Source organism: Anarrhichthys ocellatus, unplaced genomic scaffold (genome assembly GCF_004355925.1).
Source record: "Anarrhichthys ocellatus isolate YVR2014 unplaced genomic scaffold, GSC_Weel_1.0 scaffold38, whole genome shotgun sequence".
Lineage (NCBI taxonomy): Eukaryota > Metazoa > Chordata > Actinopteri > Perciformes > Anarhichadidae > Anarrhichthys > Anarrhichthys ocellatus.
In genome coordinates, this window is record NW_022280068.1 from 4,297,243 (window position 1) to 4,320,485 (window position 23,243).

Consider the following 23,243-nt stretch of genomic DNA (forward strand, 5'->3'; position numbering starts at 1 on the left):
ATACATACATATATATACATATACATACATACATATACATACATACATATATATACATACATATATATACATACATACATATATACATACATACATATATACATACATACATACATATACATACATACATATACATACATATATACACATACATACATATACATACATACATACATACATACATATATATACATACATACATACATATACATATAAATGTATATATACACAATATATATATACAATATATAAAATATATAAATATATATGTATATACATATAAATAAATAAATATTTTCAGAATACATTTCTTGGACAGCTCAATGTTTACCAGTAGGTGTCGTGTTTTGGGTTTGCATTAAAAAGGAAAGGTAGCCTACATTCGATTTATTGTCGTGACTGAGCACTCTGAAATACTCCGCTAAATATCATCAGTAAATATTATAGGAAAGTGACCCACTAACAGCTAATACGCAATGCATATAGTGAGACTTTTCAGTTTGTAAGATTAGACAATGATCGCTCACCGTCGACGAGGGAACAGGTCGTCTGGTGTGCGTCCATCCTCTCCGTACTGCGACTATAAAGCTGCTCGTGTTCATTTAAAGTTCACGTGACAAAATCGTGATATACTGAACTGTCAAAACCCCAGGATTTAACAAAAAGCTGCCTCGCAAAACTTGGGCGGACTTCAGTAGAAGTTACAACATGGCTTCTGCCTCTTGGTTGACTGTAATTAGTTCACGTGCTGAAGCCACTCCTTCAATTTCTGCCTCACCCCCTCTTCCATCCATTACATTTAAAGGTATAATTTGCTTGTCAGAACTGTTAAGAAGAAATACCTGCTTAACTTTAACTGCTAAAATACTCCATGTTATATATTATATACATATAAATGTATATATATTATATACATATAAATGTATATACAACATATACATATAAATGTATATATATATACAACATATACATATAAATGTATATATATATACAATATATACAAATATATATATATATATATACAAATATATATATATATATATACATATATATATATACAAATATATATATATATATATACAAATATATATATATATATATATACAAATATATATATATATATATATATAAATATATATATATATATATATACACACATACAATATATATGTATATACATATAAATAAATAAATATTTTAACATGGAGTATTTTCTTTTAATATTAGTAACTAAAAAGGTATGAATTCATTTCCTCTTTCCTCTCTACTCAAGTACACAAACTAATAAACAGGTAAGTCATTCAACACGAGAGAGAAAATGTAAAACAACTCAGTAAAATACATTTATTGACAAAAAAAGTCGTCTTAATCCATCCTTTTAATTTTACACACAAAAATATCAAAATACTTTACAGGGCTTTTAATCTGAATAATGTCAAATTTGTTTTGATCAATTCTCTCAAACAAATACACTGTACAATGACAACATGCTTGTCCTTTTTTAAAATTCAGTGCTCATTGCAGTTAATTTTTATTTTTTTTCAGGGAACAATGCATTCAAAATTATGCATAGTTATACTTGGTATTAAGCAACACATCTGAGAGATGTCACTGCATTTCATGCAATTCATATCCCAATAGGTAACTCGCTCTCCATCAAACCTCGTTCAGAGCCAGGTGCTTAAATGCTAGAATACATAAAAGATACACAGTACGACATACAGAACATGGATTATCTTGGTTACCCAAACTTCAAAGCTTAAAAGAATGAATGTGTTTTTATGCAAACATATTAAAGTATACAACTCTTATTCCAACAAAATTGAAAAGGTACTAAAAACGATTTACAAATGGGCCCAAAGCGCCCCAGTGCAACATGAGAAACAAACCGCTTCAGAAATCCTTCGGACCACTCTTCAGTCAAACTCTTGGACATCGTGTGTCTGGACTGTGCCTCAACTGAGAGGTGAATCATAAGGACATACTTGGTCAATTGCAGACCTCCCACTAGGAGTCATGTCAACCCGTTGGCTCATGTCTTTATCAACAGAATCAACATTCTCCTTTTGTCATTGCTACAGTATTTATCACAGACTAGTGAGCTGCTAGAAGTTCCTTTATGACGTCTACATTAGCTGCTAACAAAATAATCTAGCACTCAAGATATCACATGTAAGGTAGATCATGTTCAAGATTGCAAACAAGTGAAAAACACAGGAGAAAATAAAATAAAACAATCCCTTACTTTGCGAGTAGCCTTTGTTAGTAAAACTGAGCCAAATAGGCATCACATGATAAAGTGAAGTGAAAGGAAAGACACGCTTATCTCTACATTTGCTTAAGTTATGAAATGGGCTCAAACGGCCCTGCAGTGAAGGTCAACAGTAACGACACCAGCAATTCACCGTCTGATAACAGCTACACTATGTATCACACACCGCTGCGACAGCACTTTAATAACAGTTTACATCTTGGCCGTCCCCAGCCGTCTCCTATGGCACAGCCGGTCAGGCTATACTGTCAGATTCTCCTTAAGTCCTTGTTTCTCAGGTCTCTGAAGCACAAACAACTAAAGAACATTGCATCTGAACACAAAAATTACAATAGAAAATGATTTGATACTTCAGTTACCACTATACGGTTATTCACACATTTCAACTTTTGAAATCATCAGTTAGCTATCAAAAGTATAAATGGGTTTTTAGGAAGAGTGCTTTCAGTGTGCTAATATACCTCTCCTTGTACCCCAAGATAAAAAAACACTATAGAAGAAAGACGACAAGAGAGTATAAGCCTTTGGGCTCATGGTTTTCTCTGTAAATCTAGCATCATTAAGGCATTATCTATCCAGTATTGCTAAAAGAACAACTAGTTGGTGAACATGAAAGGAATATATATGTATGGAAGTAACATAAAAACTGACACTTCAGGAGGAGGAGTGCAAAATATTCACATAAATCAAAAACCTGTCAGTCCCTGGTGGCCTAGTAAGTACCGAGCGTCCTTCATAAAGGTACTGTGTTGATGGCTAATTTGCTTTGTTAGCTACTAACATGCAAAGTGCACACTTGTTTACAAAAGAAAAACAAGTCATTTCTTACTTACAATTTCCAAATGTTTGGTTTTGTCTGCTTAATCTCGATAGCAACTGGGAAGATATAAAAATCTTTAGGTGGTTTTGAATAAAATCTGGTACTCAACGTTCTTGTTGAGGCCAGTCTCTAGTGGACCACACCGCCATTTTGGACACGTGGGCTTAGTGCCATTTTTATATTTACATGGGTAACCTTTGAGTTAACATCAAGATTTTTGGTGGGCATTTATATCCAGTGAAGGCTATTGCGGCAATGACTCAGCACAAAATTTGAACAATGGAAAATGGGTGGCAGAAACATCTGAGGTAATAACTAGCTTAATGTTGAAATGCCACTAACCATACATCAGAAATGACAGTAAATGTATCCTTTACATAATAAGTGCCTGCGAGAGGCTGCAACATATGGAAGGTCTGGATGAAGATTTGGGTGGGGTGAACACAAAGGGAAGACACAATATCAAGGAAGACAGTGGAGGTTGCAAGAAGTGCCAGACGTCTGTGATTCTCACGGACAGAATGGAAACTCTGGCTCAAGCCACAGTGGGAAACCATGAACGGTCAGTGCTTGAGAAGTCAGGAAAGAGGTGCTCTGACCTCGAGTTCACACTTCAACCCAAAAGCCTCCACAGCACCTGCAGGGATGAGCAGGAACTCTGGCTCTGCCTTCATAAGCAGCCCCATTGGTCTAGTTAACAAATTAGTGCAATTTAAGAAGAGACCACTGTATTCATGCTCTCTGAAAGCTGCCTACACAAAAAAACCTATGAGAAGAACCTCTGATATAAAGAATTTCAAAACACGAAAAACTTCACCTTGACGTTTAAGTCCATCCTGTAATACATTCATAAAAGAGGGTGGAAGATAAAGATGACAGAGAAGGAAACACGTTCAGAAGTCATGTAAGTTGACCTTGGTTCTTGAAGCGGGCTGTGATGCCCCATATCTTCATTTGAGCTGCTCCTGTGAAATCAAGAAACGTCACCCAGTCTTGTCTCCACCTTTCTCCCCTGCAGCCTGAAAGTACAATCACACAATGGTTCTTCAATTTCAAAAACGTTTATATAACTGGATCACAATTAGAGGTCCTGCAGTACTACTCACCCCAGGCTTGTGAAGTGCATTGTCCTGCAGGCCAAAGAGGCTGCCTCCCTGTAGTGGTGAGGCTGTAGCTGAGGACAGCAGGTTGGGTGACTGGGTGATCATGGGTGAGTTTGGGGTGGAGGTGAGTGCTCCCGTCAGCGTGAGGCGCTGCAGCTCCCTCTGTCTCTGCTGCTGCAGCATCTGGCACACCATCGCCTGCTGCTCCTGGTGGATGTAGATGGAGAAAACAGACAGTTTATGGGACATTCAGGAACCCTGGGAAAGGTTTTAACATTAACATTAATTCACATTAACATACATTTTGTCTAAAGACTAATGAGAGGAAGTAAGAAGAAATAAGAAGGAGCACTACTTTTGTATACAGACAGAATACTCCTAATTCTGGTTAATTATTCAAACAAATTGGGTTGATTCGGACACAGTTTAAATTTACTTTCATTAAAAGGAATAGTTTGACATTTTGGGAAATACACTTATTGCTGATTGTTAGATGACAAGATCAGTATTGCTCTCAAGTCTGTATATTAAATATGAAGCTAGAGCCAGCATACAGTTCGCTTAGCTTAGCAAAACGACTGCAAAGAGGAGGAAACCGCTGGCCTCTGTCCAAAAGTAACAAAATCTGCCTACGGCCATTGTCTTGGAGATTCTATGAGAAAATGTACATTGTGAAAAAAACTGGTGAGAATATGACAAAGTGTGAATCATTACAGGAGTGAAGTTCTGTGAGGTGAGGAACTGCTGGAGCTGCTGCTGTTGCTGTTGCTGCTGCTGCTCGAGAAGAAGCTGCTTCTGCTGCTCTGTCAGGAGAGAAGACCTGAAACACAAGCAACGACACACAGCCACATTACACACCACACAATGCAACACTGATCAGTCCAAACACTTACATTACTTATCCTATACATAATGTCAAAGCCTTAAAACAAAACAAGAATGGATTTCAAAGTGGATTTCTTCCTCGGCTGATTTAAAGACAGACTTGGTACATACGGGCTCACACTCTTGGGCAGCTGAAAGCCCTGTGCCAGTGCCTGGGGGTTGAGCGGTGGAGGCTGGGGGCGCAAAGCGGGGAGTGTGGGCTGAGAGGCGTTCTGCACAGAAGACTGGATCACACCGTTCAGACTGCCCAGCACGCCATTCATATTCAGCTGAGGACTTCCTGATGACATGAACCCGCCCACCATGGGCAAAGAGGAGCTGACAGCCTGACCGATGGGCCCCAAGCCATCGCTCAAACCTCGACTCAGGCCGTTCAGCAGGGGCTGGCCGAAGGAGGCGGGGCTCTGCTGAGGAGGAGGAGTACTTTGGAAGGAGAGGGAGGAGCTACTGCGGGACGGACTGCCAGAGTGGAGCTCCTGAAACAAACACATGAAAAAGCATTGTAGCAATTTAGCTCTGAGCTTTTGCTTTTGATGTGAATTCAGTGCCGTTGCCTATTGCGGTTTTCAAATGAAGCTTTGAATATCTGTCGTCCTATCTTATGACGTTATCGAAGGAAAACAATAGTTATGAAAATATAATTTATGACGCTCTTAGCGATCTGCTAGATTGTCCCGTTAATACAGGTGCGTGCCTCCCTTTGTGTGCATCAAGAAGGAGAGCATTGTTTTTGAAAGGCTAAATGCCAACAAATATGGATTTTCGTATTTTGTTCGATAAAAACATGTGAATTTTGGAAATTATTACATTTATCTTTTTTAAATGTATTTTTACAGCACTCTGTAGGTATTGGAAATATTTGGATCACACAAGTCAGAAACAACGCAGCCACAACTGGAATCTAATTTAAACATCTAAACAGTATAATACTAATAATATTAGTATAGCCTGGTCTTTATTTTCAACTGTGCAGAAATGCCAGATCTAAACAGAATAAATAGACATGCAAAAAAAAAGCTGAGTAGCATTCAAATGTGGATTTAAAATTGAATTGCCAATGTTATGATTGAGGCTTGGAACTATTCAGTACAGTTTTGTATGGTGTGTTCAAGGTAAGAAAGGGTCTACAGGTTCTCACCTCAGACGAGGTAACAAAGGAGGTGTCATTCAGGAAGCAGCTTTTGGACAGGGGACTCTTATTGGTGCTCAGGGGGTCTAAGGAAAAGAGAGGCACAAAGACAGGGTGAAAACTACAAATTGCTTTTTTAATTGATGTTTAAATTCCTTACATATCACATTTCCACATCAACAAATAATCACAACATCTTTTATTTGAATAGTTTCTGTGTCCTCTACACTGCATTTTACAACATGTGTTATTTTTGTGCTGCCAGGCATGATTTCATGGGAAATCTGCTGCATTGAGTTACGGGATTGCGGGACATTACTTTAGTTATGAAAATCAGAAAACGTGCCGATTTCCAGTGCAGAAGTTAACAGTCAGTTGTTGTGTCAGTGGAAGGAAAGTTTACTTCTCATACATCTGCCATTCACTCCTCTCACGCATGCGCACTCATAATTGCCTTGCTGTCATTGTTTGGGGCTGTCAATCATGATATCAGCTGTTCTGATGAGCTGGTCTCCTTTATCCAATAGCACAACGACACAATTACATCGTTAGCCTATCATCCTGCTGCCGTCTCTTTTCATCAACTCATGAGCCACCATCAGTGTCTGGACATTTTATTGAACAAGTGTTGCAACCATTGCAAATTTGCATTGCTGCCGGTATGAATAGTTTTGATGCGAAATATTCAGGGGAGAGTATTTTGCATTTTTGCGTCGTATATTTGTAACACCCTCCGGCCTTAATACAGTGATGTTTAAAAATGCTACATACAGGTGACTGTTTTGAGGGGAGGAAGGAGAATGGTAGAGTGTACTACCTGACATCATAGTAATAGTGTGCGTCCTCAGGTTTTGATATGAAAGTGGGTAGAGGAGATAAAGAATCTGACCTTGGGAGGATGACAGGAAGTTGATCTGGGCAGAGGTGTGCATGGGGCCGTGGGCAGAGTGAAAGTGTGGAGGGAAAGACACGGCCAGATCCGTGTTGAGCAGCTGCAGCCGATCTTTCTTTGCCGTCAGGCTGAGGATCTGGTCCTGGAGGCGCTGGTTCTCCTGCTGCAGGGAGTGGAGCGACTGGAGCATCTCCACAACTACAAGAAGCAGGGAGGACAGACGTGTCATCATACAGAAACCGCATGTCAGTGGAGGCCCGCCTCCATTATTTGAAGTATCCAAATGAGTTGGACTACAACGTGCATGGGAAGACCACTATATACCAAGTGTGAGATGCTGTGCTCATAATTTTGAGCTGTCACAGTTTAAAAAAAAATCCAACTGAATGATGGATGATGCCAGCCATCAGGAGAGAGCAGGATGTTTACTTACTCATCTATACTTGCATCTATGAATCATATTGACACTAATGTATTCTGAAATGTATTGTATAAAAGATTTTAACCAGTTGTGATGATTGGAATATTATTTATTATGAAAAATCCACTGAATACATTCAGCTTTTTCCAGGAGGTCAAAGTAATTGGTAATTAACATAAAATACGGGACTATTTCTTTTTCTGTAAATGTGTTAACAATTCTAAATGAGTCAGTATCTGTCTATTGAAAGTATGTTGTTAAAGTCAATAAGCAGACTACCCAGAACTGATTTTATAATATTCCCATTAATGTATCAGGATAAATTAGTTACGGTTAAACAATCTAATGCATGGGGAAATATCTATCCCAAAGAGGGGACAGCCCTACAAATGATGATTGGTAAGTGTCTGACATGTCAATTTATTGCTCACTAGAAACTAATTAGTGTTTATTTCGTAGGCCTACTCATTCGGCCTGCAGAATATTGATGGAAAGAATGCGTTCCTCTTTGTATATTGAAGCAACCGTAAACAATTGAGAAAGAAATCATAATACTAGGAAGATTTACCAACCCCAAATATGTGCGTAAGACCCTACTAAAGACATAAAAATTCATCTGTCAGCGTATTATTAGCAAGGAGCCTACACAACCCGATGCAGGAGTCCGGCCTACCTCACTCACAAAGCTGTGCATGCTTCGTTGGTTGTGCACTGAGTAACAGTTGCCTAGGATATGTGAAGCTAATATATATTATAAATGGAATGCAGGCGGCGCCTTATCTTCATGCAAGGATGGCAACTAACTCGTAGCTCTTATTTAACATCCTGTTTCATTTATTGTTTTGTCCCAATTACAGATTTGAACCATCAGTCCTCAGTGGTCTGCCTCCTTGGCGAAGGTTTGAGAGTATTTTCTAGTTAAGTGTCTAGTTATCATTATGGATTTCCCAGGTTTTTTAGGAGTCTGTTTACACTGATATGGGCTAATAAAGATAACATTAATCAATAGGCTAAATAAATGCATATGATATATTTTATAGTCCCATCCCCACTGTGTCTGGCCCTGAGACAAATGTAGTTGATGACCCCTGATGTAATGGAGTCCTAAGATGTCCCACCTTAACAGGTTGAAAAAAGATAACAAGAGAATGAGGGAGACGTCAATCTCTTTGAGTGTGAACACACCCACACAGTCTTTTTCTGGCTTAGGGATCTAATCAAGAAGAATATGTAGAAAGACCTAGTTATAATGGTGGACTACAGGTATATGAGGGCTTTAAAAGGTTGGCAGTTTCAATGCAATACCATTATTATACCCTTACAGTTGTTGCTATTGGAGTTAATTTTGAAATACTATTTGAGAAAATCCTACATGTTTAACTTAGATTAAATAGTTCTGAAACAAAGATTTGTAACTCCACCACATTTTTCTATAAACTATTGCCAAAGATGTACAACTTACAGAAATTACAATTCAACCCGGAATAGAAAGTGCTGACATTAACTGGTGGTTCCTGGACTTGCTCTTAGACCTAGTGTTACTTCACAGCAGTGCCATCAGGTCTGAACTAGGAATTCAACCCCATCCTCTAAATGCTTTCGTAATTGATTTTCTATGGAGCTATCAGTGCAGCGTGCCCTGCATCACAGACTGGGAGAACAAACACACTTCTCTCTCATTTCTGCAGAGTGGAAGAGCAGTTAACACTCGGTAGTCGAAAGTGAACTCTCCCTGGGGTACAGAGAAATATATTTAGGTGCAGACTGCAGGGCTTTTCCTTTTACAGAGGATGGGAGGCTAAGATGCATACAAATGTACATAGTTAAGAGATGTTACGAGGGATAGGGAGGAAAGAAGGGTCCAAGTCAGAGCTCGGGAGAGGCAACAGTGGTGAAACAGAAAGATAACGGTAGAAAAGAAAAGGAAAAGTAAAAGAAGTATGAGGGAAAATGGAAACAGTGTGACAACCACTGGGTAGAGAAACAAAACAGAGCGAAAATAGATTTTAAAAAAGCAAGGGTCAGCAGATGATGTCCCCAGAGAAAAAGTGAGTCTGAGCAAGAGTCAGTGAGCAGCCAGGTTGAGGAGAGAGCACAACAGAAAGTAGTTAAGGAACATGAGAAACAAAGCTGTTAGAGCTGGCATGTCACAGCATGCCATCTCTTGCTGTGCTATTGTCTGTCCCCAACAGCGTCTACAGGCACATTCATCATCAGTAGTAGGGCTGTACCGAATGTCATTATGTTTTTACATTCAAAGCATCTATTGAGGTTTTCTAAAGAAGCTTGGAATGTCTGGCGTCATAGAATTAAAAACTAGAATCACCTCCTCGCGGCTGCATGCCTCCGCCAACCAGTCAAACAAGTCAACATCCATGCAAACTTCATCCATGTCTGCCCAAAATTTCAATCATTTTAGACATTTGTGTGAAATTCTCATAATTAGCATATACATTCTTGAGTTATGGCCAAAAACGTGTTTTGTGACATCACAGTGACCTTTAACCTCCATATTCTTACTAGTTCATCCTTGAGTCCAAGTGGACATTTGTGCCAAATTTGAACGGACTGGACTGACATATGCATGTACGTCTGGAAGGAAAGACAGACAACCCCAAAGCATAATGCCTCAGGCCACATTTGTTGCCGGCGCAGGGGCATAAAAAAAAAAAAAAAAAAAAAGTCAAACAAAATCCTCAATTTGAATGGCGTGGTTAAATTGGTTTAAATCATTTTGGTCATTTCTTATTAAATTGACTTTCTTAAATGAATATATGGCTCAGCAGTGTGGTCAACACAAAGAATGTAGGTGCGGATCAAAGACCGTATGTGTAAAGTGAGATACAGTCTGTGGTGTGGACTGAGCAGAGAGAGACAGAGAGAGGGGAGGAGACAGCTGCATGCAGTCGTCCACCTTCCACCTCTCTAAGTTATTAATAACTTACTCAGAACGTTACTTTGTCAACCGCCTGCCTAAACACGTGATAGAAAGTCAGCGCATCACTAACACACAGCACTGGAATGTAAATCTACTAATGGTAAAAGACTCAGGGTTCCCACAGCTGAATGCAAGTTAGATTTAAGACTTTCTAAGACTATTTCACGCAACTCCGAAATAAATTTAAGACCAACTGCACAATTACAAAAATGTTTATTGTTACGCTTTCTTGATCTGTGTGACATTAATTTGAAAGGCAATCTGTAAATTAAGTAAAAAATAGATGTTACCAATTGGTTTGAGATTTTGAAATGTCAGAAAAAATGAATTAATAAAATCATACTTCCGAAGTCTTAGTATTTTTGAAAGATTTATTTAAGATATTTTAATACCAATTAAGGCCTTATTTTTAGATTAATGAATTTGAGGCCTTTTTTAGATTTTTTAAAAGGATTCGCGGCAACCCTGAATACTAATATTAGAGTAGACTAATCTTTATCTGCAACTGTGCTGAAATACCGGTTTTAAACAGAATGAATAGACATGCAAAAAACAAAACAATCAAACAAACTGCGCAGCATTCGAATGTTGATTTAGTTATGAATGAAGCTTCAAACTATTCGGCCCTACTAAATAGTACCAGGTCATGTTCGCACAGACAGAACTGCACAGTGAGAGCAGGTAAACAGAATCTTGTCCAGATTATAAATGCTATTTTTGTTTTTTTTACCATGTCTAGTTTAGTGTGACCACTAAACTGAATTAAACAACATTTAAACAACATTGTTTAATTCAAATCATCAAGAGACCTGACAAGATGAAAGTACCCCGTAATTTAGGCAAAATAACCAAATCATTTTTAGAGTTTTGTCTTGGAACCAAGTGGTAACCACTGGTCCATGTCACTCACTGTTAACTCCCATCTCTCCATTGCCGTGTTTCTCCAGCAGGAGCTCAATGTGGGAGCTGGCTGGAGGGACGTTCTCGGGACGGGCTCTGACTCCTGCACTCAACCCGTCCCTCTGGTCAAACAGAAGAGGAAGACAGCTCATAGGAGACCTACGTGTGGAGGAGGAGAAGAAACCCAACAAGGAGTCAGAAAGAAATAAGAAGTCATCGCTGCAGCAAAGCTGGGAAACTACCAGCAAAACCCTGTGGCTACTATTTCTTTCTAATGCTGCTATTTGCCTCCTTTTCCTGTTAGTGGTTACAGAAATAGAAACTGATCTGACAACAGGCTACAGTACAGGGAAGCTTTATCCAAATGATGTTTCCTTTGATGTATCAAAGAGACGTGTTTTACTACTCGCTCACACATTTTCAGTAAGGATTTCAAATTGTGTAATGTCTACGACTTAGCATTCAAAATACCAATAAAGATGAAATGAGACATACTGTGAAGAAAGACTCTCTCTTGGTGAGTTCCCCTGACACGGGAAGCGACAGTCGTCGAGGTCGGACTCTGAAAATTAGGACAAAGAGTTGTGAACTTTACTTCTATTTAATGAAAGGTGGTACAAATTGAAGAGATTTTATGCATGCCGGATTCTGACAAAGGTAGGAATATATGTGTCAGAAGAGGCATTTTTTAAAGGAAGCTAATCTAAAACTAGCTTCAGTTTCTCAACAAATGCAAATAAATCATGTTGATCTCTGAACCCTGATTTCACCGCTCACCTGGCAGTGAGGACTGGGCTTGGGTCAGTAGTGGTGGCAGCGTCGGGGCTGCGGAGAGACAGCTGGAGAATGGCTGAGTGGAGGTCAGGCTATAGCTGGTGCTGGAACCTGGATGGACCTACGAGACAGTGAACGTCAACATCTGGCCGAAAAATAAATCTCTTTATACGACTGATACACTACAGGTGAAAAAAAGAAAAGGTCAAATAAGAACAGCAGGCACACAAAGGAGTAAGAAAATAAAATGTCTTGATATATTCAATTGTTTTGTCTACGGGAAGAAATAATTCATAATAATAATCAAATAATAAAGAAAGAAAGTCAGACAACTGTAAAAAATGTGCATTTTAATTTCCCAGAGCCTAAGGAGATGTTGCTTAATTTATCCAACTGATTGTCCAAACCCTTAAGAGATTTACTTCACTGACATATATGACAAAGAAAAGCAGTTTGTTTTTTTGGCTTGAAAAATGACTAAATGATGATTATCAATTGTCAAAGTAGTTGAAGATTATTTTTCTGCCGATCAGCTAAATAATTAGTTGACTCATAGTTTCACCTCTATAATTATGTCGTACTAACAATAACACAACAAGTAGATATTGTCCCAGACACACATATAAACACCAGGCATGGCAGCTATGCAGTGGTACTGATAACAAGTTTACTAAACAGTTCCCCGTGTGACCCCGAATGCTGACTCTCTGAAGTACCTGTGTGTTTGAGACAGCGTTGACTGACGGAAGTGAGAGTGAGGACACGTGGGAAGTAAGAAGTCCTGAGGAGAGAGGGGTGCTACACATGCCCCCTCCCAGGGACAAGGAGGTGTTACACACCCCTCCACCCAGGGAGAGAGGGGTACTGCAGACACCCCCGCCCAGTGCAAGAGGGTCCTTTAGACTGGAGTAGATACCTGAGGGATGGGAGAGATAAAAGAAAAAAGATATTTATTAATAATTTCATCTCAGAAGTTGGAAGACCCCCAAAAGATAACAACACATGGCAGCCGAGCATTCGTGCACACGAGAGAATCAATCTGTAAGTAGGGTAGGAAATCTAGCACTCAGAGATATGTGCAGCTGAGCACACACAAAAAACACTATCTAGGACAATATTCTGAATTTTAAAACCCTGTGTATGGAAACAGTGGCATGTACTTTAACAGTATCCGATGGCTTATTATAATACACTCTGAGGTTCTGATATACAGATAAGCTGCTACGGTGGCGCTGACATAGCACATGTGAAATGGAAACATTTCACCACTTTAAAAGCAAGCTGCAAATGAACACAACAAAGTGATTTTTTTTTTTACACACACGCTCACTCACTCTCACACACAGGAAGCTAGAGAGCTACCACACACACCCACTCACTTAGACTCACCAGAGTTGAGCAGAGAGTTGCCACGGCTTGTGGAAAAAACGCCGGCAGAGGAGGAGGAGGAAGAGGAGGAGAAAGAAGAGATGGCTGTGGGAGGCAGCGTGGAGGGGAAGGCGGGGTGAGGGATGGAAGATGGGCTCGTGTATAGCGAGGAGGTTAAGGCTGGAGGAGGCGGCACTGCGCGGTGATGGTGGTGGTGGTGCTCCTCTTCCCTCCTCTCTCGGTTCTTGCTGCCCCGTGGCCGCCCTGGACCGTGGCTGCTCTTCTTGTTGCCGCGGTGCCGCCTCTCTCTGGGCAGCGGTGGAGGCGTGGCTTTGTCCTCCTGGGCCGCTTCCTCCAGGATGGGCGGCGTGCTCAGTTGAGACGGCTTACAGAGACTCTTGGAGGGCTTGTAGTCCCCGGAGGAGGAGATCTTCCGGATCTTGCTACTGCTGCCCAGCCCTGACGAAGAGGTGATGCGCATGATGGACCCAAAGGTGGAAATAGTGACCTTGTTCTCGAAAGGGCTCGAGTTGCCCTCCGACCTGTCGTGACCCTGTGACCCTGCCAGTGGGCCATCAGCAGGAGTCAAAGCTGGTGGCTTGTGGTATTTACTGTCGTCCTCCTCATCTTTGTCCTCGTCCTTTTCATCGTCCTCTTCGTTCTCCTCCTCCTCCTCCTGGACTGCTGGCCTCCTGTGGCGCTCCTTACGCTCCTCACCACTGTGGTCGTCGGCCCCTTGGTCCTGTTCACGCTCCAGGCGCGAGGATGATGAAAACGAATGGAAATCCGGAGCGGAAGACAGTGAGCCACCTCCAATAGAAACACAAAGTGATAGTCAAATTCAAATACAACTGCTATACTTAGACTTTATGTCAACATTTCACTCTGTCTCCTCTTTCATTCTGCACATTGTACCTGTGTTGAATGGACTGGAGGAGCAGGAGGAGGAGGAGCAGCTCTTGCCAGTGCTTCCCGTCTTCTTACTGCGATGACCGTGACTGTGTGAGCTTAGCTTCTTGGACTTTCCTTCACTGTCCTTGCTGCTGTGGTGACTGGAGGATATCTTTACCAAAACACACAGGTTATAACTAGATTAGCTCGACTACTTGTCAAAGTGCCCAGCATGTCACAAGTCATCCTGTGGGTTGGCTTGTCATACCTTTTCTATACTGCTGGTCGTCACTGAAGAGCCCAGGCTGTCAGAGGACTTTTTGTGGCGCTCTTTTTGCCGAATCTTGTCCTTATGACTCTGAACAGACATAAATCCACAGGGCTAAGGTATGTTAAGATCCTACGAGGAGTTATTTTTTTAAAGTAGTGCCACAAAACTGTTAAAAAAAATAATGAACAGCAATAGTTCTTAAACGATATTGTTACTCTAACACAAGCAGACAGACAAGAACTTCACCTCTGTAAAATTGTTGAAAGTTATAATTTACATTAGAAGCTTACTGGTCAAAGAATGTGTAAACCAGATATTCAATGCAACCTTTGGTAATTAGCACACTTGGCCCTTACAGTTACACCCATCAACACTAGCGCTTACCTTCCTCTGTCTGTGGTGATGATGTTTGTCTAGTGGTGGAGAACTTGAGCGCCCCCGGAGATGACTGAAGGAGCTACTTGTATTTTCACTGGAACGTAACTTCTTCTGCTGTAAAATCCAAAAGGAAAAAGTAAGCATGGTCTCAACAACAAATAAAACCTAAAAGCTGCGGGGCGTCCTTCACACCGGGCCTTTTCAAGCTGAAATAGAGCCGGTTGTGGCGCACAAGGGTATCCTCCAACTCTGAGCGGCCGTCCCTGACCCGCCAAGTTGAATCCCCGGGCAGAGTGAGCGGACTAATTGTACAAATATGTTCAGGTCATTATGAAATGGTGGAGGGCGTACGTCTAGGTAGCCGAATTAATGTGACACACTGCAAGTTTGACACCATGTTGCATGAGCTTTTGCAATGCGCAACTGTAAAGTAAAAATAAATCAATAAATTGATAACCTCGGAGGCATACTATTCCGATGGGTCGGACAATTTGGAACCGGTTCTCTATTCCCATCCCTATGCCAGAGCCACAAAAACGTCATCAAGCATGGATGAAATCAACACAACTAAACTAAAGATGCCAGCTCAATTTGATTATTAGGCTGCTGAGACTCAATCATACAAATAAACCACTCGTTTGAGGAGGAGGTAATAAAAAGTTGAGCAGTAATGTTTACTGTTAACTGGCAGAGTTAACACTTCACAGTGCATTTAAGAGGGGATTTTGGACAAGATTTATTTCTGATGTTTGTAGCTGATACCATTTTCATCAATAATTGTTAAAATGTCAATAACTCTTTAATTTCTTGATTTATGCGATGTGTTGTGCGATGATATTAGTTTGCAGCATTTAGACTGTTGTCCATCTTACCATTTTGTTGTAGTGGTGCTTGCAGTAGCCGCAATACTTCACGTTGTCAGCTTCTGGGCCTTCCTCCTCGCACAGCAGACCTGCCATCTGAGCACTGAATGCAGGGTGCACAGGGTCAGACAGGAGAGGAAACAGGAGAGCACACACAGACACACACACACCTGAGAGCTTTTGTCATTGATCAAGACAGGATGGATCAAATGTCAGATCTCGGCACACAGAAATCTGCGCTGTACAATATTCCAGGATTGATTTTAGGCTTGAGTTTTCAACTTCTGCATTGTGATAGGAATTAGCTGCAGCTTACACATTATAATAATAATTAAGGCACAAAGCAAAGAAATAGAAATGTAAGGAGATAGGGTGGTAGAGTGGGAAAAGTAGTGCAAACAAATACAGCTAAGGGAAACACATATCAGCATTCTGAGGCCAACTGTGGACGGCAGCAGGCCATTCATTCTGGGGCTGTTTCACAACTAATTGCATCAGTCAACAAGTAAAATCAATCATGTGCATCTAAAATCAGATTATGCCTTGATCGTAGTTTTTGTTATTGTGCAACTTTGGTGAAATTTGAAATACGCACCAGTACATTACTTTGCTTCCGTGCTCGTGTCTGTTTTTCAAAACTGGGAGTATGTGGACCGTCATCTACTGTAGGTAATACACTTAACTATCCCTTTAAGACTCACCAGGTGACATGGAAAGCTTGTCTGCAGCCCTGTCTGTTGCAGGTCATACAGGCTCCGCAGGCCGCCTTGCTCTCTCTCCCGTGGTCCTCACAGATATAACAGGTCTGGTGAAGAGGCCAAATGGAGAGAATGGGAGAAGGGGGAACAGAGACATATCAGTTATTAGTGTTATTAACAGGTGCTACATTGCCCTGTAGATGAACTAAGTGCACACAAAGCCCTTGCCATTTCAAAAACCAAAAATGCAGATTCATGTGGAAAGCTGAGTAATGCTCATTCATTCATGTTATTTGGCTATTCAAGAGAACTATTGTGAATTCCACAAAGTTGAATTGTCCTTACTTTGAGTCCAGAGGCAGCTCTACTGTAAAAGATTAGGACGTTTTGCTTGTCAAGACAACAGATGGAGCTTTCCAACAGAACGCAGTTTGCTCAGTGCTTCCAGCTTTGTACACCAAAACTGTTAACCAGATGTTTGGGAATGATGAATGAAAAAAAAGCTGACACGGAAGAGCTCGTGGCTTGTTGTGCATTTGTTTTCAAAACAGAGCTTTTAGTTTTGCATCAGGATGGTACTAAAATCTAAAAATGTATTTCCTCCATCATTTCCTTCTAGTTTGAATACGATTGGTGTAAAATGGTTTCATGATAAACTGCGGGGAACTTGCATCGATGCAGCAAAAGAAAAACAAAAAAAATGTCAATCATGCAAAGCCAAGATTTTGGAAATTATTCATTTTAGAGCTCAAGGCTAGAATCCTTGCCTCCAGCATGACAGCAGCATCAGTCTTCACTGACATGTTAATGTGCACACAAAATACATGCAAGCATACACATGTGATCACACACACAAGCAGACAAACGCATGCACGCACGCACACACGCACACACACACACACACACACACACACACACACACACACACACCCCTTTTGTACTTCTTCCTCAGCTTGTCCCCAGTGAGCGGGGCAGACTGCTGGTGGGGGGGCAGAAGAGGCCTAGCAACAGGTGCAGGACAAAGGAACAGCGGGCTCTTTACCTTTTTTGCTTCAGCCCTCTCTGTTTTGCCCCTTTCTCTTCCCTTTCCTCTGTCTTCCTCTACTCCCGGCATCCTTACTCTGCTCCCTGTTCCCCTCGGAGGATGTCGGAGACTAACTACACCAAGCATGTTAAAGGAAGAGCGGCTTCTCAAGTTTTCCCTGTCCATTGTAACGCTGTCTAGGAATGCAGGCAGCGAAATCTGGATGAATGGCTCCGACAGGGAAAGCTGCATGCAATTTACTGTAGCTGACACAGTAATATGAAACCAGGCACTCAAACACTCACATGTGTACATTTATATGCAGGCATGCACACAGACACACTCACATTACATACACACAGCACGTCAGCCACTGGCTGCTAAAACTAATAAGTAAATGCGTCAAATATTGATATATTTGTAATGTGCATTGCTTTGAAAAGGCCTCCTCTGATGCATGCTGGATACACCAGCGCTCACTACTTCTGCTAAACACAGTCTGCCAAAGGCTAAACAGACAATAAAAAAAAGGTACAAATGGATAAAGTTACAAGACAGCAGATGAATATGGTCTTAAACTAGTTTGTGGTTTAACAGTTTGCTTTAAAAAGTGAAATAAATACACATTAGCAGAATATTTCAGTAGCCCTTCTGAATATCTAAGCATGACTGCATGTATGATGAAGGATATGTTCAGTCTTTTGTCCATATGTGGTTTTACTCTGCACGTTAGGACTCTGTGTGAGGTCCGGCTATCTTTGGATTTTGTCTGTCAGTATGCAGAGTGAAATCATTGTTAATTTGTTTTACAAACACACACATTACATGATTAGACCTGGAGATGCTTCTTTGTCAGATACCATCAATTCATGACGCTCTGTACTGCTTAACAAATGATTATTTTTACTAACTGTTTTTTAATAATCAATTCAAGATTTTCAAATGTATATTTTTGCCGCTTTAAGCTCCACAAGCCGAGTGCCATCTAGTCCCATTTTATTGGAGAGAAGGCAGAAATCTCGAAGGCCAATACCCCCAAAACTAGACAACTCAAGATCAAAACATTCTAGATTGATAAACAGCAACACAGGTAAGAGGAAGAATATGTATTTTTGATTTTCAGGTGAACTGTCCCTTTAAGATGAAAATCTCCCACGTTTCCCAGAATGACTTTTAACAACCTCCAGAGAGCAGAAGCGACCTTGCCACATTCGGCTGTGGGTTTGTACGGAGCATGTAGGTGGAGAGATGGTGATGTGGTGGAGGAAAACATTTCTTTTCCGGTTAAAGGAGAAATAAGAGTTGTGCCATTTCCCGGATGACTTAAAGCTGCGTTTGTTGTAGCTACTGTCATTGGTGGAGAAACTGCTAATGCTTTCTTCTTTTATGATGGATTTCTCTCTGTGGGATTTGTGACACTGCAGAAAAAAGTGTTTCCTAAAACAAAGGCACTGCTCTGTTTCTCTGTTTTTCAGGGACTGACTCCAAAGCTGATATTTTCAGTTCTATTTCCAACTGAACTTGAAAATGGCAATAGGCATGGTTTAGACAAAGCTTTTTTATTTAATTCATCATTATGAAATAAATTATGATTTAGATAGCTATAGAATAAAGACAACATCTGCGTTTAGATTGGTTTCCATAATCCTTGGTTTCACGACGCAATACTCTCTGGAAAAATAAAGGCTCGATTTAGGGCACAAAGGAACTGTGTCAAAAAAAGCAGGAAGAGTAGAGCACTTTTGTTTTCCCCGCTAGCTATTCCCATTTGAAAAGTTGTCTATTTCCACTCTAAGTGAAGAAAGGTTTATTTGAATTGCTCTACGACCAAGTTTGAGCTCAGATAACAAGACTTTACGTTTTCCAAAACCTTATTTCTAAAACAAATGCTCAACAGAAATATCAGTGAGGAAAATAAGATACAACATTATAATAATCAAACATCTGTATGAGAACATTGCCTAAATAAACTTCAAGAGAGAACAGGTAGAGCAAATATGAATCGGACCAATCATTTGGTGCTGATTTTTTCAAAACAAACCTCGTTTGGTTGGAAAGTATCGATGTTCGATACCCGGTCATAGATGCTTGTCATCTCTGCTAAAGGATGTTTTTATGCGTGTTTCAGCCGCTCCAGCAGGAAAAAAAAAACAGATGACATGTGGACACCATTCTCTGGCTGTCCAGAAACACAAACACCTTTCTGTATATCCTTAATATAAGTTTCGAGACAGGGCGCCACATCACGAGGAAGTCCTGTAGACTAAAACCTGTTCACTTCACAATGTGTTACAGGTTTTATCCGGTCAACAGAGTGTGTGTGTGTGTGTGTGTGTGTGTGTGTGTGTGTGTGTGTGTTTGTGTCAGTACCTTGATGTATCTGTCATGCGGGACGTACTGCAGGATGATGGGCTCCATGGTGAGGACGTTGGCAAACTGAACCTCCGGGATGTAGAGCGCGCACACAACGTGTGCCCAGCCTGACGGAGAGATTGGCAGTGGCTCAATGACACGATAAGGTTTCTTATGAATGAAGTGGAAATCTGTTCAGTGCACTCAGAGAAACAGCAGGAGAGTGAGATTTACCTCCGCTGTCTGTCCTCTTGAGGGCACCATCTTTGTGGGGACACAGCTCACACCTCTGAGGCAGGACAGAAGAGAGCAGAGCTTGTAGTGAGCGTGGCATCGATCCTAAAGGGTGAAGCAGGAACGGATGGGTGTGCTTCGTGACATGTCGTGTGTGTTGGCATACTCACCACGCGTGCCGCCCTCTCCTGTGATTCACACTTCCGACAGAACCACGGACCGGTGGGCACCTGGACAATGCCATAACATGCTGGGATGGAAACACACACACACACACAGGACAGGTCAATGGTACTATTTCGATACATTCCATTTTCTACCGCAATGTACTTTACACACATCTCTTATATTGTGTTGTTGTGTCAGTACCGTTAAGTGCTGCTGGCACCTTGGTCAGGTAATATTTGAAAGAAGAAATGTATCCAGTTGGAACTTCAATTTAAGATTGAATATGAAATAAATTGACCCTATGAAGACAGCTCTCAACTCAGCTTGCTGTGTCAGCTTCTAACTAATCTTTCTTTATTACATGTTATAGCACTTTCGTTGACTTTACAGGAACAAAGTCATCTCTACTTCAAAAAATCAACCTGCAGATGAGGAAAGTCCGCCAGGCATAAATCTACAGCAGCCTCCCACAGAGTTGGTCCAACAATCAGTGGCAGGGCTGATTTCTGCTCAGAAACATGATCCCAGAAGTTAAAATTGCTACGCTTGTTTTGTCTCCATAAAAAGCAACAAAGCAAGTGGACACAAGGCAACATAATGTCCAAACCGGCGGGCCTCGCCGGGGCTGTTTTTGTCGCAAAAACACGCCTCTCGCAGTGTGTCGTGAATCCAAACCGGGCCAGACACGCACGCACGTACGTACACGGACCTGAAGTGCCATCAAGGCGCCATCCAGACTCGGTGTCACACTCTGCTGCTTGGCCCTGTGTGTTTAATCATGTATGCGGAGAGGAAACAACAAACAGCACGCCTACCTACCCCTCCCACACACACCACACGCACGTAGACAGCGATGGACCTACTAAGAAACCTACCGACCTACCAGCACCTCTGGCTGCCTCCAGCCGCCACAGCTACCCAGTAATTGCGCTCCATCGGCGGCTAACGTTACCTTGGTGAACGGCGACGCTGCAGCCGTGTCCATCACAGTAAACCAGAGGGTTCTCTGCCCAGCCTCGCTCGTCTGAACACACGCAGCAACCTCCAACCATTTCCCGCATGCTGCTCCCATACGAATAAATGTATTTTCCCTCCCGGTAACGGCTCAGACCTCACCCAGGCCTGTCAAGTGGACGTCCCGCACTTTAACGCCGCACCGGGCATAGCCGTGGGCCGCTTTCGTCGCGCACTTTTAGCGCTGCGGAGAGGCGAAATCTCGGCGTGGGGTTTGTGGTGCTGCTGCTACGTTTTTTCCGTGATGTCCTCCCCGTCCCCATAGAACCGATGCAGTGCGCATGCTCAGACTTGCTCATTTGGTTCGGAATAAGTCACAGCAAAAGGTAGCAAGTTATTGTTATTTTGTAGACATGAAGCCCTTTTTCGCCGCGTGTTTTCAGACTGCAACATTATTTTTGAAATTCTCATCAATGTGACAATATATTGTACCTAAAGGCGTGGAATAGTTCTATAAATTAGATTAGTAAAACATGTCGAGCAGTCAGTCAAAACCGCTGGCTGCCCTCTGTTTATCAAGTTTGTTTCAACAGCACCATCTTCAGGATTTCCACAGAATAACGGGAAAAAAATTACAAGCTATTTCACCATCCGATGTGCTGACCTAAAATGCAAAACATCCAGTGTGAATGATACACCTGTGTGTAACATTTCATTTTACTTTATTCTGATTCGTTCCATTTTGGTGTAAGGCTAAAATGATCTACATGTATCTTGTATTCTTTCTCTATTTGTGGGCATCACTCTTTCCAGTTACAGCCAAAACAATAAAAACACATTTAGATTCAAATTCCAGTTTGTCAAACTGACCCGTAGCCTACTGAGGTTTCATGACTCAAACTTTATTTGATTCCTTGGTTGCTCTTAAGGTCAGTGTACAGTGTGTTGTTGTTCCAGTTAAACCACATCAGCATGGATCTCATTCAGATTGTTGGCTAATAAGTTGACTTCTATAATTCAGTCAGCAGATGTCACTAGAAGCCTCTCGTTTTGACTGGACTGCTTTATGACTTTTGTCTCGACTGGCTGAGTAAACTCTGTCTGACAGGCCAGTTTTATGGTGGATATGGGACTCCAGAAACACACACAGTTTGGGCAAAAGCAGGGCTGTCTGAACATAGTGCAATTCCCCTTTTCTTATCTTTTGTTCTTTTTTGTTCAGGAGTGATGTGTCAAAAAAATATCCTATATGAGTCCTTAGGTTGTTTTTTCTTATCCTCCTACATTAGCACAAACTTGCCTGACTTCCATTGTAGCTTTAAACTTCTGCACTCTTACTCAACAAACTACTCAGAAGAAAATTACCCTGAAGTCAACCTTTAGAAAAAAAAAGAGAAGCAGCCTGGACATTTTTTAGATGGATGACTGGGCTTTTTAATCTAACGTATGGACATGAAGCTGTCATGACAGTTTGCCTCACAAGTGTCACTTCTCATCAAACCCAAAGAGAGAAAAGGGAACTGGCACTGATGGAGAGGACAGATAGCGGGGTGGCAGCTGGATGAAGCTAACACCCTGTTCTGGTTGAAAGGCAGCAAGGCGTGACCGAGTCCCTGCGCGTCATGTGGGCGTAGTGCATCCACACACGGCCCCATGCACTGACTTAGTTGCTATGTCAGAACCCATTTTGTGTGTTCACCTAAACTTCTTCCAATAACAGCTGTGAACGGAGGTTCCTGAAGTCTGTCATATCAAAAATGACCACATACCCTCCATTTGAAGCTACATTTTTCCATCACACACATATAAATTCCCATGTGTGGAGTTTTACTGGCAGACATCACTTACTACCACCTGTTCTGTGGGTGAAGTGAGAGTTAGTGGGAAGAGTGAAACTATTGATTACAA

At 41.4% G+C, this 23,243-nt stretch overlaps 2 protein-coding genes across 3 annotated transcripts in view; both read right to left on the minus strand.

Moving 5' to 3' along the window:
• The window catches only part of LOC116394243 (CDGSH iron-sulfur domain-containing protein 3, mitochondrial), a 41,010-nt gene extending 40,261 nt beyond the window's left edge, over window positions 1-749 (minus strand). The window contains exon 1 of the mRNA XM_031867203.1: window positions 528-749. Within this exon, the coding sequence (XP_031723063.1) occupies window positions 528-602 (75 nt within the window). The 5' untranslated portion in view covers window positions 603-749. The remainder of the gene's footprint in view (window positions 1-527) is intronic.
• Window positions 750-1,360: 611 nt separating this feature from the next.
• LOC116394266 (protein AF-17) lies at window positions 1,361-21,650 on the minus strand. 2 transcript variants are annotated; one of them, XM_031867231.1, is made up of 20 exons: window positions 21,334-21,650; window positions 20,384-20,463; window positions 20,214-20,268; window positions 19,998-20,107; window positions 16,607-16,710; window positions 15,915-16,008; window positions 15,049-15,156; window positions 14,662-14,751; window positions 14,418-14,565; window positions 13,524-14,312; window positions 12,851-13,050; window positions 12,138-12,255; window positions 11,856-11,922; window positions 11,371-11,519; window positions 7,099-7,299; window positions 6,219-6,295; window positions 5,192-5,556; window positions 4,910-5,015; window positions 4,199-4,402; window positions 1,361-4,111 (listed from the first exon to the last, which is right to left on the minus strand). In XM_031867231.1, the coding sequence occupies exons 1-20, from the start codon at window positions 21,440-21,442 to the stop codon at window positions 4,076-4,078; spliced, it is 3,210 nt and encodes a 1,069-aa protein (XP_031723091.1). In that variant the 5' UTR covers window positions 21,443-21,650; the 3' UTR covers window positions 1,361-4,075. The 2 variants fall into 2 exon arrangements, with proteins under 2 accessions (XP_031723091.1, XP_031723090.1); XM_031867230.1 differs by having other exon boundaries at window positions 14,662-14,775.
• Between the last annotated feature and the right edge of the window lie 1,593 nt (window positions 21,651-23,243).

Excerpts from the sequence above, each read along its gene's own strand:
- LOC116394266 (XM_031867230.1), bottom strand. The coding sequence starts at position 21,442 with ATGCGGGAAATGGTTGGAGGTTGCTGCGTGTGTTCAGACGAGCGAGGC. Across the intron at positions 13,051-13,523 it reads CAACTCTCTGCTCAACTCTG|GTATCTACTCCAGTCTAAAG; the intron begins GTGAGTCTAAGT and ends CCCATCCCTCAG. Across the intron at positions 7,300-11,370 it reads TGGAGAGATGGGAGTTAACA|TTGTGGAGATGCTCCAGTCG; the intron begins GTGAGTGACATG and ends TGCTTCTTGTAG.